This window comes from Chanodichthys erythropterus, chromosome 12, assembly GCF_024489055.1.
Source record: "Chanodichthys erythropterus isolate Z2021 chromosome 12, ASM2448905v1, whole genome shotgun sequence".
Lineage (NCBI taxonomy): Eukaryota > Metazoa > Chordata > Actinopteri > Cypriniformes > Xenocyprididae > Chanodichthys > Chanodichthys erythropterus.
In genome coordinates this window covers 39,494,853-39,511,160 of record NC_090232.1, presented here as the reverse complement: position 1 = coordinate 39,511,160, position 16,308 = coordinate 39,494,853, and the positions used below count along the sequence as shown (strand labels likewise).

The following is a 16,308-nucleotide window of genomic DNA, read 5'->3' as shown; positions in this document are numbered from 1 at the left end:
TATCTCTCTGGGGAGCATGGTTTGATACGTTATGAATTCCATTTCTCCTTCCCCCCGAGCCTCATTCTCTCACTCTGTTATCCCCTGTCAACCCTCTCTCTCCCTGTGTGTCTCTCTGGGGAGATATTTCCAGCTTTGTGAATGATGCGGGAGGTCAGGGAGCACCTGAGGAGTTATCCACAGGCTTTTACGAGCCATCCCACGAGGCACCCACCCCAGGGGAGAGGTCAGAGAGCTGGAGAACTACAGAGCTGACAATGTGACTGGGGTTTGAATATGGCCAGTGTGTTTTGTATGCCCACAGAGATTGACTGGAAGTAGTCAGAAAGGTTACACATACACACATATATTGCAAGAACATGCACAAAAAATAGCACATAGGGTATATGTTTGGAAAATGGACTGTAAAAAAAAAAAAAAAAAAAAAAAAAAATGATGGACAGCACATCTCCACTCTCCTTTCAGTGTAAAAAAAACCCAAACAAAATATCCCAGTAACAGTATTTGCTGATTACGTATTTCTGAGTCTGCAAGCACAGCTGTTAATCGTGACATTATACCCTGTTTGTATAGAATCAACTAAATAACTAAAACCAGCTTATTGGAAAAAACAAACACTTAAACATACATCTGCGTGATGCGTCCCATTCGATCACATGGAGAGGGTGGGGTTTATGACCTACACTGCAACCGCATGTCCTGATTTTGCTGAGTTAGATGCGTTCCTGGGTCAACATAATTTGTTGATCCTGGAACAACATTCCAGTCTGAAAATTTAGTCTTAACCCTATTCCTAACCCTAAACCTAACCCTACCCATAAGTTATCCCAAAAATCAGAGTGAAATGATAGATGAATAACACTGATGTAGAAGCACCAATTCATGATTTTAAGCCTAAAATTGACATAATATGTAAACTTGTCCCTCAAATCTGATTGGTTGATTTGAATGTTGTTCCAGGATCAACAAAAATGTTGACCTAGGAACTAAGCAAAAACAGGTTATGCTACTGCAAACATCCGCTGTGGCCAGTTGCATAAACAGCTTAGATTAGTCTAAAAGTTGGTCATCTAATTATTATTTTTTTTATTTGAAAACTGCTCATAACTTTTTAAAGTCAGTTACCCGAGGGGCCTTTCACACTAAACAAGAACAGTGTTTTGGGGGCTTAAAAAAAAATGCAAACTTTTGAAAATGGGTTTCAAAGTGCAAGATTTTGAAAATGATACCGTTATTGTCTCCGTGTATACTATAAAAACATGAATTTTCACAAATCCATGTGAACAGGGATCATTTTGACAATGGGTCGTCTGTATGCAAAAAATGCAAGGAAAGACTTTTCTATTTTTAGTACATCGTTGTTGTGTAAATGTACCCTAAAAAGGTAGATCAGTATAATTTGACTTGGTAATATAAGACTGATTACCCCTTGGATAACTGCTAGTTGGTCAAACTAGTTCTACACAGTCTTAACATGGTCCTTGTATATGATTGGACGAGATGTGTTAGAAAGAGTACTGCTAAAGAACCCCAAAAGTATTAGTATTAGTTTTGTTTTGTATTAGTTTACACATTTCAGTGAGTCTGGTGGGGATTTTTCAGCGACTCTTTCCGCAGGTTACATTATTACCAGTAGGAGGTGATCTATGTGAGTCATTAAATCATTTATTCAAATTATTATTCATTCAGGCAGGCTTTTTTTTTTTTTTTTGGACAATAATTAGACACCACACTGTAAGAAAAAAAATAAAAAAAAATTAAAAAATCTTGACGCTAGACAAGGAACATGAGAAACACTAGGATATTTATACACAAGGAACGATTGGCAAACAAGACACACCTAACAATCAGGAACTCATAAAAAGGACTACAAAACATGACACAAGACAGGAAATAACACAAAAGTCCTCACACAAGACAGGGGAACACAGGCTGGGATCATGACATGAATAAACTTGACAGCAACTACATAAATTTATCCACTAACCATTCAGAAAGTCAAGTTGCATTCTAAAAGTTGTAACTTCTTCCTGTGTCTCTCTATCAGTGTCCGACTCCAGTTTGAACAATGTAAGGCTGAACACCATTACTGAAAATCATCACTTTGGCTGCGTGAGATTCTCCAGTTTTGTTGTTGTTGTGTATCCGAAGCACGAGCTGCTAAAGCTCACCCTCTTCTGGAAGGGGGCCAAGAGCAGCATCTCATTACGAAAACGATCGGTTTGTGCGAGAAACCGAACAGTAACTATATATTTTTTATCTCTAATACACCACTATGTCCAACTGCGTTCAGGAGGTTGGAGTTAAAAATCATCATTTGTGTTCTACTGAAGAAACACAGTCACCTACATCTTGTATGCGCTGGGGGTAAGCAGATAAACATTACATTTTCATTTTTGGGTGAACTATCCCTTTAACAAACTATAATAAATGATCTATGTTGTATTTTGAGCTGAAACTTCACAGACACATTCTGGAGATACCAGAGACTTATATTACATCTTGTGAAAAGGGGCATAATAGGTCCCCTTTAAATAGTAGGCAGTGCGGTGTACAGTATATACTGCACAGTAAGTAACATTTCATTCTGAAAACAGCCACAGTCACATAAATTCTTTCACCCTTTCTGTTGCTGTTTCCGTCATATAAAAATGTGCTTAGGCTTATATTTTCTCTGTTTATCTCTTTATTTCATGCTTGGAGTGTTTTTGTTGTTATTGTTGTTTGTTTTGTTTTTTCCCCTTTTAGCCTAAACTTTTTTAGTGAATAGTTTATTCTTTGTTATCTCTTTCGAAAGAACATCATTATGAAGGGACTTCTGTAAAATGTCAAGTTCTGTATTAAAAAACAAAACAAAACAAAACAAAAATCATAAGATTGAAAATTCTGACAACGAAACATGCTTTGTCTTTTAGAAGACAAGTGTTTGTTTTTGACTCCACAAGACAAGACACAAAAGAGTCACAGTGATAAACCAGAATGTTTATCTGATGTGTCAGATTGTCAGAAGAAGGTGGCAATGATATGCACTCAACTGAACAGATTAATGCTTTTCTTTATGAAACAAAGCAACATACTCTCAACAAAACATCACTATAGCAGCTTTTTTTAGGATTGAAAATGTCTTTACTTGTTTTTACTGCTTTTTTATACTGTACAATGAAAGCATATTCTGATTTTTACTGTCAAACTCCAAAAATGAGAAAAAAAGTATCACAAAAGGGGCCCATGGGCCCATAGACTGCAGCATAGCACGATACTACAATTTCTCTTCAAACACAGACTGTTGAGACATTTTAATCATCAATGATTTAAAATCGTGATATCTCACAAGTTTCTTATTTTGTTTTATTTATTCATTTATTGTGGAAATCATGATACACATGAACAGGCTTCTTGAATACAAAGTTCAAAAGAAAAGCATTTATAGAAATAAAAATGTTTGGTAATACTTTAAGTGTCTTTACTGTCATTTTTAATCTATTCAATGGGTCTTTTTTAATTAAAAGTTTTTTTTTTTTTTTTTTTTTTTTTTTTTAAATCTTACTGACCCCAAACTTTTGAATAGTATTGTAAATATAAATATTTATAATGAATATATATATATATAGAGTGTATATAGAATATATATATATATATATATATATATATATATATATATATATATATATATATATATATATATATATATATATATATATATATATATATATATATATATATATATATATATATATGTGTGTGTGTGTGTATACATTTGTATATAGATGTGGTTGGGGTATGTGGAAGGGTTGTATTCTCTATCATCAGTTATGATAATAGAGAATACAGAGAATGTCATATGAATTGCACATTGCATCTCAAAGTATGTCAGTACATTGCTTCAGTATTGTAGGTTCATAAAACAACCAATAATTACAACAAAAAAAAAAAAAATATATATAAATAGCATGACAAAAACAAACGATTCTATGAATATTGTAATGATGCAAAGTCCCTGAAGCTGAAATGAATTCTCTGTCATCTCATTCAACAGGAATGATAAAGCTCACGCTATACAGAACTTTGAGAATAACATGTCTGTTATCAAGAGTAAAATGCTGGCATGATAGAATGTGGGCATAATTTATATGTCATTTATTTAGACAACTCCTGCAACAACAAGAAACAACAGTTGAATAACTTAGTAGCGACATTGATGACATATTTTTCTTCAGTTTAAAATGAAATAATAGAGAGGAGAAGCCAATGCCTGAAGGATAATGAAAGTTTTGTCATCTCCCAACTATCTGCCATGCATAATTTAGCTGCAAAATTTTAATCTCAACTCTTTATTGCTGATGAATCAGTGCTGGGCTCTTCCAGAAACACCCAAAGCTGGAAGATTCACACACCAAACATATGTTTCAGGAAAGGGAGTCTGTAATACCTAGTGAAAGCTGTCTGACTGATGGCACCAAAAGTACGTACACAGTCCTCGAGCACAGTCAAAGACATCAGGAAAAGTCACACTTTTAAGAGCACTTCAAAAACAAATCAGTCAGAGGTGAACCATCTGCTTTAATAGACTGGATTATTTGCCCATTTATATGCTACTTAAAAATGTTATTATTTTATAAATTTTTTTTGAATACATGTATGGTTTTGAATGGAGGAAATGCTTGCTAACCAGTAAAACCTTGACTCCGTGGTTTCAGGCAATTGACTGCGAACAAAACATTCTCACCAGTTCAAGCTACAGTCCTAGAGAGACTTCTTTATACATTTTATTTGAAAAAATAACCTAGAATTTATTTGGAAATGTTTGAAATTCATTTTAAACTTTTGCTTGCAGCATATCACAGCCAGAAACGTCTCGAAAGGCTTTTTAAGAGCTTTAATTTTCTTAAAGGAATAGTTCACCCAAAAATAAAAATTATCCCATAATTTACTCACCCTCAAGCCATCCTATGTGTATATGACTTTCTTCTTTCAGCCGGACACAATCAGAGTTATATTAAATAATATATTGGCTCTTCCCAGCTTTGAGTTTTTGAAGCTCCAAAAAGTGCATCCATCCATCATAAAAGTAATCCAGTGAAGACTCCAGTTCGTTAATAAATGCTTTCTGAAGCAAAGCGATTGGTTTTTGTAAGAAAAAAATATCCATATTTAAAACTTTATAAACTATAATAACTGTCTTCTGGCAACTGCCGTACCTGCGTTCATGAGAGAGTAGAGTTGCATCAGAAGAGTGTCCTCTGACCCGACATATGACGTATCTCCTCTTATCTTATATGGAAATCCTTTGACTTCAAAAAAAAAAAAAAAAAATCTTGTTTTAGACTTCTAATTCATGACCGCCGTTATGCTCTATCCTCTGTGCTTCCGCATTTGTCAGTTAAGCCTACGCTATCCATACATCATACGTCCTACGTCATATGTCGAGTCAGAGGTCATCCTTACACTGGAACTCAACTCTCTCATGATTGTGCGTATGGCTGTTGCCAGAAGCCAATGATTAAAGTTTTAAATATGGATATTTTTCTTACAAAAACCCATCGTTTCACTTCAAAAGGCATTTATTTCTGGATATTACTGGAATCATATGGATTTCTTTTATGATGGATGGATGTGCTTTTTGGAGCTTCCAAATCTTGAGCCCCATTCACTGTCATTCTAAAGCTGGGAAGAGCCAGGATATTATTTATTACAACTCTGACTGTTTTCAGCTGAAAGAAGAAAGTCATATACACCTAGGGTGGCTTGAGGGTGAATAAATTATGGGACACTTTCATTTTTGGGTGAACTATTCCTTTAACAAAGATGATCTAAGACAAATGAAATGCTGGAGATCAGTATTCTTATACTACAAGATATAGGAAATCAATGAATTAATGAAATATTCCAGGTTCAATAAGCTCAATTGACAACATTTGTGGCAAAATGTTGATCACAACAAAATATTTCTTCTTGTCCCTACTTTTGTGAAAGTGAATCCGTAATCATTAAAATAATCATCGTTTCAATAAAATAGCTATAAGATGCAAACAATATGCATGTTATCACAATTTTAAAATCACTTACAGAAACATTTCTATGAATATTATAAACCCAGCAATGCCAAATAACAGTTTTAACAAAATAATTAATGTTAAAGGCACAATATGTAGTTTTTTTTTTTTTTTTTTCCATTAAAGGTTGTTTATTCAAAACAAAGGTGTAGCTTGATGATGATTTGATTTTGCGGAATCACTGGAGGGTGTTGTCTTCACATCTACACCCGTTAGGGCTTGGGCAGAAATCATATTAATGGATGAGCTAACTTATTAAAGATTTATTAAAGGTGCCCTAGAATTAAATATTGAATTTATCTTGGCATAGTTGAATAACAACAGTTTAGTACATGGAAAAGACATACAAACTCCATTGTTTCCTCCTCCTTATATAAATCTCATTTGTTTAAAAGACCTCCGAAGAACAGGCGAATCTCAACATAACACTGACTGTTATGTAACAGTCGGGGTGTACGCCCCCAATATTTGCATATGCCAGCTCATGTTCAAGCCATTAGACAAGGGCAAAACGTCTGGATGTGCACAGCTGAATCATCAGACTAGGTAAGCAAGCAAGGACAATAGCGAACAATGTCAGATGGAGCAATAATAACTGACATGATCCATGATATAATGATATTTTTAGTGATATTTGTGAACTGTCTTTCTAAATGTTTCGTTAGCATGTTGCTAATGTACTGTTAAATGTGGTTAAAGTTACCATTGTTTATTACCGTATTCACGGAGACAAGAGCCGTCGCTATTTTCATTTTTAAACACTTGCAGTCTGTATAATGCATAAACACAATTTCATTCTTTGTAAATCTCTCCAACAGTGTAGCATTAGCCCGTTAGCCACAGAGCACTATCAAACTCATTCAGAATCAAATGTAAACATCCAAATAAATTCCATAATTACGCAATTAGACATGCTGCATGACGAACACTTTGTAAAGATCTATTTTGAGGGATATATTAGCTGTGTGAACTGTGTTTATGCTGTTCAAGGCAAGCGCAAGCTCCGGGGGCGGGGGAGCACGAGAATTAAAGGGGCAGCAACCTATGTATTGGTGCATAGTTAATGATGCCCCAAAATAGGCAGTTAAAAATATGAATAAAAAAAAAAATCTATGGGGTATTTTGAGCTGAAACTTCACAGACACATTCAGGGGACACCTTAGACTTATATTACATCTTTTAAAAAGACGTTCTAGGGCACTTTTAATATTACTGTAGGGTGAAGCAGGGTGTGGCTGAAAGCCGTTGGAGGCTGGAGCGATTGCTAATGAGAGACAAGTGCGAGCACAACACATGGCTCAAGAGCAGTGGAACTTTTATTATGCCGCAGACGACTGCTTCCTCTTCCGGTCATGTGTATATGGGCTACTATAAGATACAGTACTTGTTGCACACTGCAATAAGCTAGATCCATATTAGGCAGAGTAAAACATAGTACTCGTGGTAAATCAAGAAAGCGAGATTTAAACAATAAGACTTACTGTGTTGAGCTATACATATAACAATGGTTAGATGATGAATGTTTCCAAACAGTTGCTCTCCTGTCTAATAAAACACATAGTATATTAAAGTGTATTTGGTGTTTCCATGGTTTCTACAAAATAAAACCGGAAATCGAAGGCATTTTAATCAAAATATCTTACATATTGTGCCTTTAGGGCTTTTGTCAAATTCAAGTTTTTGTTTTTAAATCCTCAAAAAATGGCCCCTCCATTTTAAATGCCTCACTGTAATCGACATTATGCCACAAATACTATTGATATGTGCATAATTTATATTGAACCTATAATTTTCCCTTAATAGAAACAAACCAATTGCATCAAAAGAAGTGAGACTTGTTTGATGTATCGTCAAGGTCATGGCCATGATTGCTTCTGTAGCAATCTTATGGAAAACATCATCTTGGTTGTTTCCTCACTGTTGCATAAAGCGGCCATTTAGACTCAGCTATTAGTATCATTAAAGACATCAAATGGCTTTTGTGGACTTTTGCTGGTCAATGAAACCTTAGTTAACCAGGCTTAGAGGGTGAGAAGGGATCAATTGCTATTTCTTTTGCCAGATTCCCAGAGGCTTCTTTATGTAAGAGGCCTGAGCTGGAGTTCTTCTGAAGAAGGGGAGAAAGCCGAGTCTAAACCACCATCTGTTTTTAATGAATCGTCATGGAGTGGACCTGACCAGGCTGACACCTCTCTATAAGACAATGCTTCAGGTGTTGACCTAATCTACAATTCTGCTTTGCTCGTGATGAGACTGGACACAGTGTCAGCCACCCTTGTCCATTCAGAAAATGAGACACTTTAGTGTCATGTCGCCACAGCATTAATGCCTGTCATTTTTTGAGCGAGTAAGCATGACTGTCTCAACGTACATTGCAGTACGGCTCAGGATAACATCATTATGGAGAGTGCAGAGACCAGTGACTGAGATGTTCCATGTTTTACCACTTTAGAGACAGAAGTGAAAAGGACTTGAGGCTGATTCTACGTTGACTACATAATCAGTCTTTTTGGATCCATGCATTCAAATCACACTTTTTTTGCATATGTACACTACTGATCAAAAGTTTGGGGTCAGTAAGATTTTTGAATACTTTTGAAAGAAGTCTTTCATGCTCACCAAGGATGTATTTATCTGATAAAAAAAATACAGTAAAACCGTAAAACAGTAATATTGTGAAATATTATTACAATTTAAAATGTGAAAATATTTTAAAAAGTAGTTTATTCCTGTGATGCAAAGCTGAATTTTCAGCATCATTACTCCAGTCTGACACGTGATCCTTCAGAAATCATTGTAATATGCTGATTTGCTGCTCAAGAAACATTTCTTATTATTATTAATGTTGAAATCGCCTCGGGTTACTTGTGTAACCCTGGTTCCCTGAATAAGGGAACGAGACACTATGTCATCTGATGTTATGGGTTATAAAAATATATATTTCTTAAAAAAAAAAAAAAGAAAAATATTACCAACACCAAAGTTTTGAACAGTAATGTATTTAATGTATTAAAAACAGTAACGTATTTCATTAAATTCAAACACCATTCGGACACCATGATTTTGCCAAGTAAGACATGTTCCTGGATCAACATATTTTGTTGATCCTGGAACAACATTCCAGTCTGAAAATTTAGTCTTAACCCTATTCCTACCCATAAACCTAATCCTACCCATAACTTATCCCTAAAATCAGAGGGGAAAGATAGGTGAATAACATTGCTGTAGAAGCACCGAACCCTGGTTGTAAGCCTAAACTTGACATAAATGGTAAACTTGTCCCTCAAATCTGATTGGTTGATTGGAATGTTGTTCCAGGATCAACAAAGATGTTGATCCAGGAACATGTTTTACTTGGCAAAATCACAGTGACCAACAGCATTCACACACTATAAAACACCACAAATCTATACAAATTATACAACAAAGGACTAATACAAAGTATGGACAGAAATATCTTGACAAACTGTACAGATGCATTTAAGCTTCAGCTAATTTTACTTTGCTGGATATCTGTTCTGTTCTCACAGTTTCATTAGGTTCTCCTTACAGGCTGACTACGAATATGATTCACTGCCAAATAAAAAGAGACCTTTAAAAGTCAAAAGTCTTTGTCCTTTTTTTGATCTCCTTATCTTTATCTCTTTTTTTTTTCTTTCATCACTCTCATGGGAGAGTTTGTCCTTGGTAAATGATTATGAAATGTTACATTTCTTTTCAACACTCCACCGAATTTATTAATTTAATTTGAGAAGCATTCCAGAAAGCAAAAATGTAACTGTAACAAAATGCAGAAACAGCATTACTTAGTCAGCCTTGACAACTAAATATCATACCTACAAATATTCAGTCTAATATAAACCAGCAGGCTAAACAAGAACAAAATACCCGTCACTGCTCAGTTACTTGTTGTTCATCAGACATTGCTATTCAATGAGAAGAATGGTACTGCCGAACTTGATGTTATGCATCAGGAATTTATTTGAAAATGGGATTAAATACCAAAATTAAGCCATACTGTATGTGAGTTTGATAAAACTGTCTAAATGAAGACAGTTTAATGAAGATAAACAAGTTTCTTTACTGGCATCTATGCAAACATCCATGGAAACTTTTGATTGCACAAAAGGTTGTTTATAATGATAAAGGTTCTTTGGATCATTCAAATGTTCCCCACACTAAGCAAAAAGTTATTTTAATTTAAGAATCTTTGGGGAACCAAAAATGTTTCTTCTATGGCAGTGCTGCAAAAATGCCCTATGGAACCTTTATTTTGGAACCTATATAACAAGAACTGATGAATCATTTTCAATAAGAACAGGAAAATGCGTTAAGAAAGTGAATATGGTCAACTGTGATATTTACCACTAGAGGCTCATTTTTTGGGGCTTAGAATCAGCAAAGCTTACCTTCTGGTCATGGCTGTAGGCTAATGCCCAGTCCTCTTGCGTGTGATGGAAAAGCAGACTTAAGACGAAGAAGCTCAAGCGGTACTTCTGATAACTGGCACCCTCATCTGAGCTGATGAGAACACTGCTTTCAAACTCTGGGTCGGTCAACACCATTATCTAAGAAAAAAAGAGAAAAGCACTGAGGTTAACCCTGTAAAGCCTGACATATGAAATAGTCATAGACATATGAATAGTCAGAAAATTCTTGGCTGAAAAGTAAGATGCAATGTAATCAATGAGATCTTTATAACTGTATAACAGACTACTGACATAAAATGCAAATAAATATCAGTTGTCATTCTATATCTCCAAATAATACGTCTGTCACAATGTTGTGGTTAGCAACACGGATAAAAAGGATAACACTTTAAATAGTCTTAGGGTATGTTTACAGGACAGCTTTGTACTAAACATGGAAAAGGTTTTCCCTTGTGTTTTTCGTGTAAAGGCGACAACGTTGCAGTATTATGCATATCAGGCCAATAGTTGGTGACGTCACTTTGTAAAGACACACTACGTACCTATAGACCAATTTGGAGCAGACGTCACATCATTTGCAGATGTGCGCGCATAGTGGTGGCAGAAAAATAGAGGTAATAAGTGGAGGAAAATGTGCAAAATCAACAGAATAAGATGTTTTGTTGTGCCTTTGGATGTCAGAATCAGAATAGAAAATATAGTCTTCATTTTTATTGTATACCGTCGTTGAAGACACCCTTTGAAGCTAAACAGAGACGTTTATGTTGCAAGTCACAGACTGGACTGATGAAACCTGCAGTGATTAATCTACTATTAAAGCATGAATTTGATGTAAACAGTAAGTCTACATAAATGTTCACATATGCGGTTCATAGGGTACATTAAATCTAGAACATTTTACATAGATGACTTTTAAACATAGCCTATAACATTTTAATTTCACAATTCTGACTTTTTTTCTTGCATTTGAGTTTATATCTCCCATTTCGGACTTTATAACTCGCAATTGTGAGTTTATATGACAATTCTGAGGGGAATTGCGGGATATAAGCGTGCAATTCTGAGGGAAAAAAAAACAACTGAATAACGAGTATATCTCACAATTCTGTTTTTCCTTCTAAGAATTGAGAGATATAAACTTTGTTTTATTCTTTTATTCTGTGGCTTCCATAGACTGGTACTGAAGAACTGTCATTTTCTGCCACCAGGTAGGCTCTGCCCACAAAAAAACATCATTGATGTTTGCAAACACAAACTAGGACTAGACTAAACACACATAATACACACATGCATGACGTCACTATTTTCACAAATTCATTTTTTTGTAGTTTACATGTGACGATAACAGTATCGTTTTCAAAAACTTGCACTTCAAAGTTTGAGATGTTGGGCCCCCAAAATGCCGTTGTAGTGTAAATAAATACCCAAAAGGCATAAAAAGTCTTCCATTTTTTGTTGAAAATTACGGTGACCGGGAGGGGACATGTTCAGTTCACTTAGTTTTGTCGTGGCCACAAGCTATTAATTCGTGGGAACGTGATAAGTCGTGGCCACGAGATCGTTTGGTCGAGGTAACGACATCCTATGTCGTGGCCACGCAATGTAAAGTCGTGGCCTCGAGACCATATGGTGAGGGAACGAAATATTTTTCTTGTGTAACATGTGTACATGTGTAAACAACGCGTGCTACCATAGCAACCTGGAATTAAGAATGATAAAATAAGTGCGGAATTAAGAAATTATTATTATTTGAATGCTGTCTATAAAATCAACATTGCGTGCAATGTAATAAGCTATAAATAGCCTATTGCGCGAGATGTTGCCACTATAGCATTTAAATGAAGTTTGTTATTATCAATTTCATAACAAACTTCATTTAATGATAATGAACATTTATTCATCCCATCTCACAGCCTTTTAATCTGATCTAATTATTATTATTATAAATATGCCTATTAAACCTAAATAAAATGATGAACAAAATTAAGTTTTTGTCTAGGCTATATCAGTGAATGGATTTTTTTTTTTTTTTTTTTTTTTAGCTTAAATATTCTTTTAACAACCAATTAATAATAATAAATTATATGAACTTCATTCAAATGCTGTCACGGGCACGAGGGGCTACAAATGATAACAGACGCTCATTTATCCTATCTTCACGGCTACAATACAGTCATAAAGTCACATTTCATTGGCATGATCTGGCATTTAAAGTATTTACAAAATATAGCTAACAACATAATATAGGCTTACAGAAAGGATACACAAAATGAAGGGGAAAATAAAGCAAATAGGGCTACATAACAATGAATAAAAAACATTTAACCAATAATGATAGTCTAATAATAATAATAATAATAATAAATAATGTAAAAATATGAAATAAAAAAATTAACAAAGTGAATGGATTTAAAAGACTGTTGAAAAATATACACGGCATATTCTAATATATAGATAAATGCTGCTGTAGGCATCGCACACAACACAATAGGCAACATGTTAATAATCACTTCTTAATTCCGCGCTTTTTCTTAATTAAAAATAAATATTATTATAATCTTATCCATTTTTCTGATTTCCAGTTCCAGGTTGCTATGGTAGCGCAGATTGTTTACACATATAACTTGTGGCCATGAGAAAAATATGTCGTTCCCTCACCATATGATCAGGAGTTTATATGTCGTGGCCACGACAAAACTAAGTGAACCGAACATGTCCCCTCCCGGTCACCGTAGAAAATGGTGTTGTGTAACAGCCCGCTCATATAATTTAGGAAATTGCTAAAGACACATTGGAGATAAGTAAACTACACATTACATAATGACGAGAATGATAACTTTCTCAATGAACTACATTAATTGGAACATTATCACAAAAAAAATTAAAATCCCCAGTATGTCTTTTTTGCTCTAATTTAACATTTTAGGTGAACTATTCCTCCAATAAGGCTTTAAAACACCAAATAAAGCTCAGACTCAGTCAAGGTTGACCATTACCTCCAGTCTAAATGGAATAATAATGGCACTGAGCTAACTAGTTCCACTTTAGCACTGACCTTGACTTAGTTTCCAAGCTTCCTAAATTGGTTTTGGTTATAATATAACCATTGTATGCACAAAGGCAACTCTGTGGATGGGCAAACTGTTTAATTAAAACACAAATGCAAAACTCTTCTGAATATGCTGCATTATGGAAAGTGTTTCTTTTTATGCTCATGTTTGACTAGGCAGATGCATCTGATCTCCATGATAATTAAAGGGTAAGTACATCTGCCTGCTCATTAAATGGGTTCACTGTCATGTGAGGATGGCTTCACAGCTAAAACAGTTGCAGACATTTCATTTTGGATTTTTACTCCTTGGAAAAATATGACATAAATCTTCAATGTTTTATAAGTTACGTGGAACCTAACAGGCTCTGAAGCATTTAGTCGCACATTCATTTAAGCATGCACACTTATAGTTGACATCTAGACTTGATAATATTTAGCAAGCAAACTGTGAAACATAAGCTCGAGATCTCCCCACCTCTATCATCTAACTCTTTCTCTCGCCTCCATCCACCCTTAATGTAAATGGCTGTTTTCTTCCCTCAACTGGATTTGAATTGGAAAAACAGTGGTGCATTTGTCACTGACAAAAATCCCACCCCTCTCTCCACAAGCTTTAACTATGAATCCTCCAGGGCGGTGATTTAGATAAATTGTTTTTCATTAAGCGCCAATAAACAGCCAGCCGAAACACAGCCAGGATTTTGTTGGCCTGGGCCCCTGATTTTTACTGTTCATTATCGTTATAAGAAGATGGAAAAAGGCCCCTTGTGTCTCCTGGTGTCTTTGGGCTTGTCAGATGCAATTCGTAGATTTTAGGGTCTAATCATTTTTCGTAATATTCCATTGAGTAACAGCGTTTGTGAAGGGAAATGACTTACACATTATGTCTAGAAGTTAACTTAATGCTCAGGAAGAACAAATTCCTGTACACTTTTAAATATAAAGGATACAAAAGTGGATTTCACATCAATGCTATAGAAGAATCATTTTTGTTTCCTTAAAGAACTTTTCAGTAAACTTTTTTTTTTTTTTTAATAAGCATAACCAACATCATCTGAAGCACAAGCACTGATTTATGTTTCTGCCAGTGGGTGCCTATCTTCCATAACATGTTGTTATGTTGTAATGCTAAATATAACAGTAGAATTGTGTGTACTGTATCACGACCCACAGGACCCAATGTCAGCTATCATTCAGAAGTTTCCGAATCTCAATCGATTTTTTAAAATTGGTTAAAATGAATGGAGAATATCTTGTGTTTTTCCATGGGTGCTCGCCAATTCAGCGCCTACAGTATGTTCCGAAGAACATTTTTGACTATAAATCAGTGGTTTTCAACCAACCCCCTTTAGGGGGCCTCAGCAAATTTACGAAGGGGCCTCAAGACGACTTAAAATGATTTAAAATAAGCATGATAAAACAATTAAAATCAATACATTTCTCAACAACAAGATTCCCACAGTCTTGGAAAATATAGATATATGAGGGAGAACATAAATTGCTGTGGACAATCGGGGATCTTGGAGGCAAAAAGGTTGAGAAACCGCTGCTATAAAGAACATTTTGCGCACTGGAAAGGTACCATTGATGTTAAAGGTTCTTCATGCAACCATATGCCTTTATTTTAAGAATGTATATGGTCAGATGGACTATTTTATTTGACAGTGTTCTCATAGAGCTAAGCATAACATGCTTGTGCTAGCAATTCCCATTTTACCCTGGAGATTAAATTAAGGGGTGGAGATCTTCACCCTTTACTGATATAATATATGGATATTAGATATGCCATAATGAACAAGTTATAAAGTTCAAAAATTGCAAAAGTTTGCTACTTTTTTTTAGTATGCGAGGCAGAATATTCTATAGTTTATATGCATATGCGGATCACAGTCAGATAATGTACTGTAGAGCTACAACCTTCTTCATTAGTCATTCACAGTTTTTAGTCAAAAGAGTCTATGGTCATGCTAAAAGATTGACTTGCATCAGCATCACTGTTTGTATATTATGTTGTCTGGGTGCATCAGAATGACATCACATCAGAAAACGTATCCTATTTACACCTCTATTTAACACTTTCCCTGTTAATACCCGGTGTAAACTGGGTCTGTGGGTCACGACTGGGCTGTACAGCAGGAAACCGCAAATCTGAGGTCAAACAGATACTGATGGCGCATTAGCGGGTAATTACGTTTTCAAGCCACTAGAACATGACAACTGTGAACAAATGTTTCTGAGCTGAACAAAGGAGTGAGGAGAGTTGTAAAGTACAATCAATAGGTTTGAGGGATCTCTGTTATCTGCCGACACCCAGACTGCTACCATCCTGCAAACTAATCTACATGCAGCGCACAGTTAACAGCCCACACGTAGCCTCTCGCCGCTGAATGAGATTGGCGCCAACGCCGGTAAGGCAGTGTAAACAGCAGGAAAAGGACACAGAGTCTCAAATTAATCATGTCATGGCCGATCAACTGCGTTTTATAACAAATAGAGTGGTGGAAATATAAACAGGCTCATTTGTCGGCGATCTTCGCATCAGCATGTAATCTCGTCTCCATCGAGAGTGCTAAAAGAGCCGCACACAAAGCATTTTGGATTCTTGGCAAGTTCCCATTTAAGAGCTCAGACAGAGCTGCGGAAATGTCATGCCCATCTCTCAAATGGAAAAGTGTTGTGCTAAAGGTTAGGCCTAAACTTAGCCCTATTTGAAAATAGCCATGGGATCTGCCAGAGTCAATCCTTTTCTCTGGAATGGGACTGTGTTTGCCCA

The 16,308-nt window shown here is 35.5% G+C and overlaps 1 protein-coding gene across 1 annotated transcript in view; it reads right to left on the bottom strand.

Annotated features, from left to right (window-relative positions):
* sorcs3a (sortilin related VPS10 domain containing receptor 3a) overlaps positions 1-16,308 on the bottom strand; it is a 282,904-nt gene that overhangs the window by 123,743 nt on the left and 142,853 nt on the right. The window contains exon 4 of the mRNA XM_067402597.1: positions 10,463-10,621. Within this exon, the coding sequence (XP_067258698.1) occupies positions 10,463-10,621 (159 nt within the window). The remainder of the gene's footprint in view (positions 1-10,462; positions 10,622-16,308) is intronic.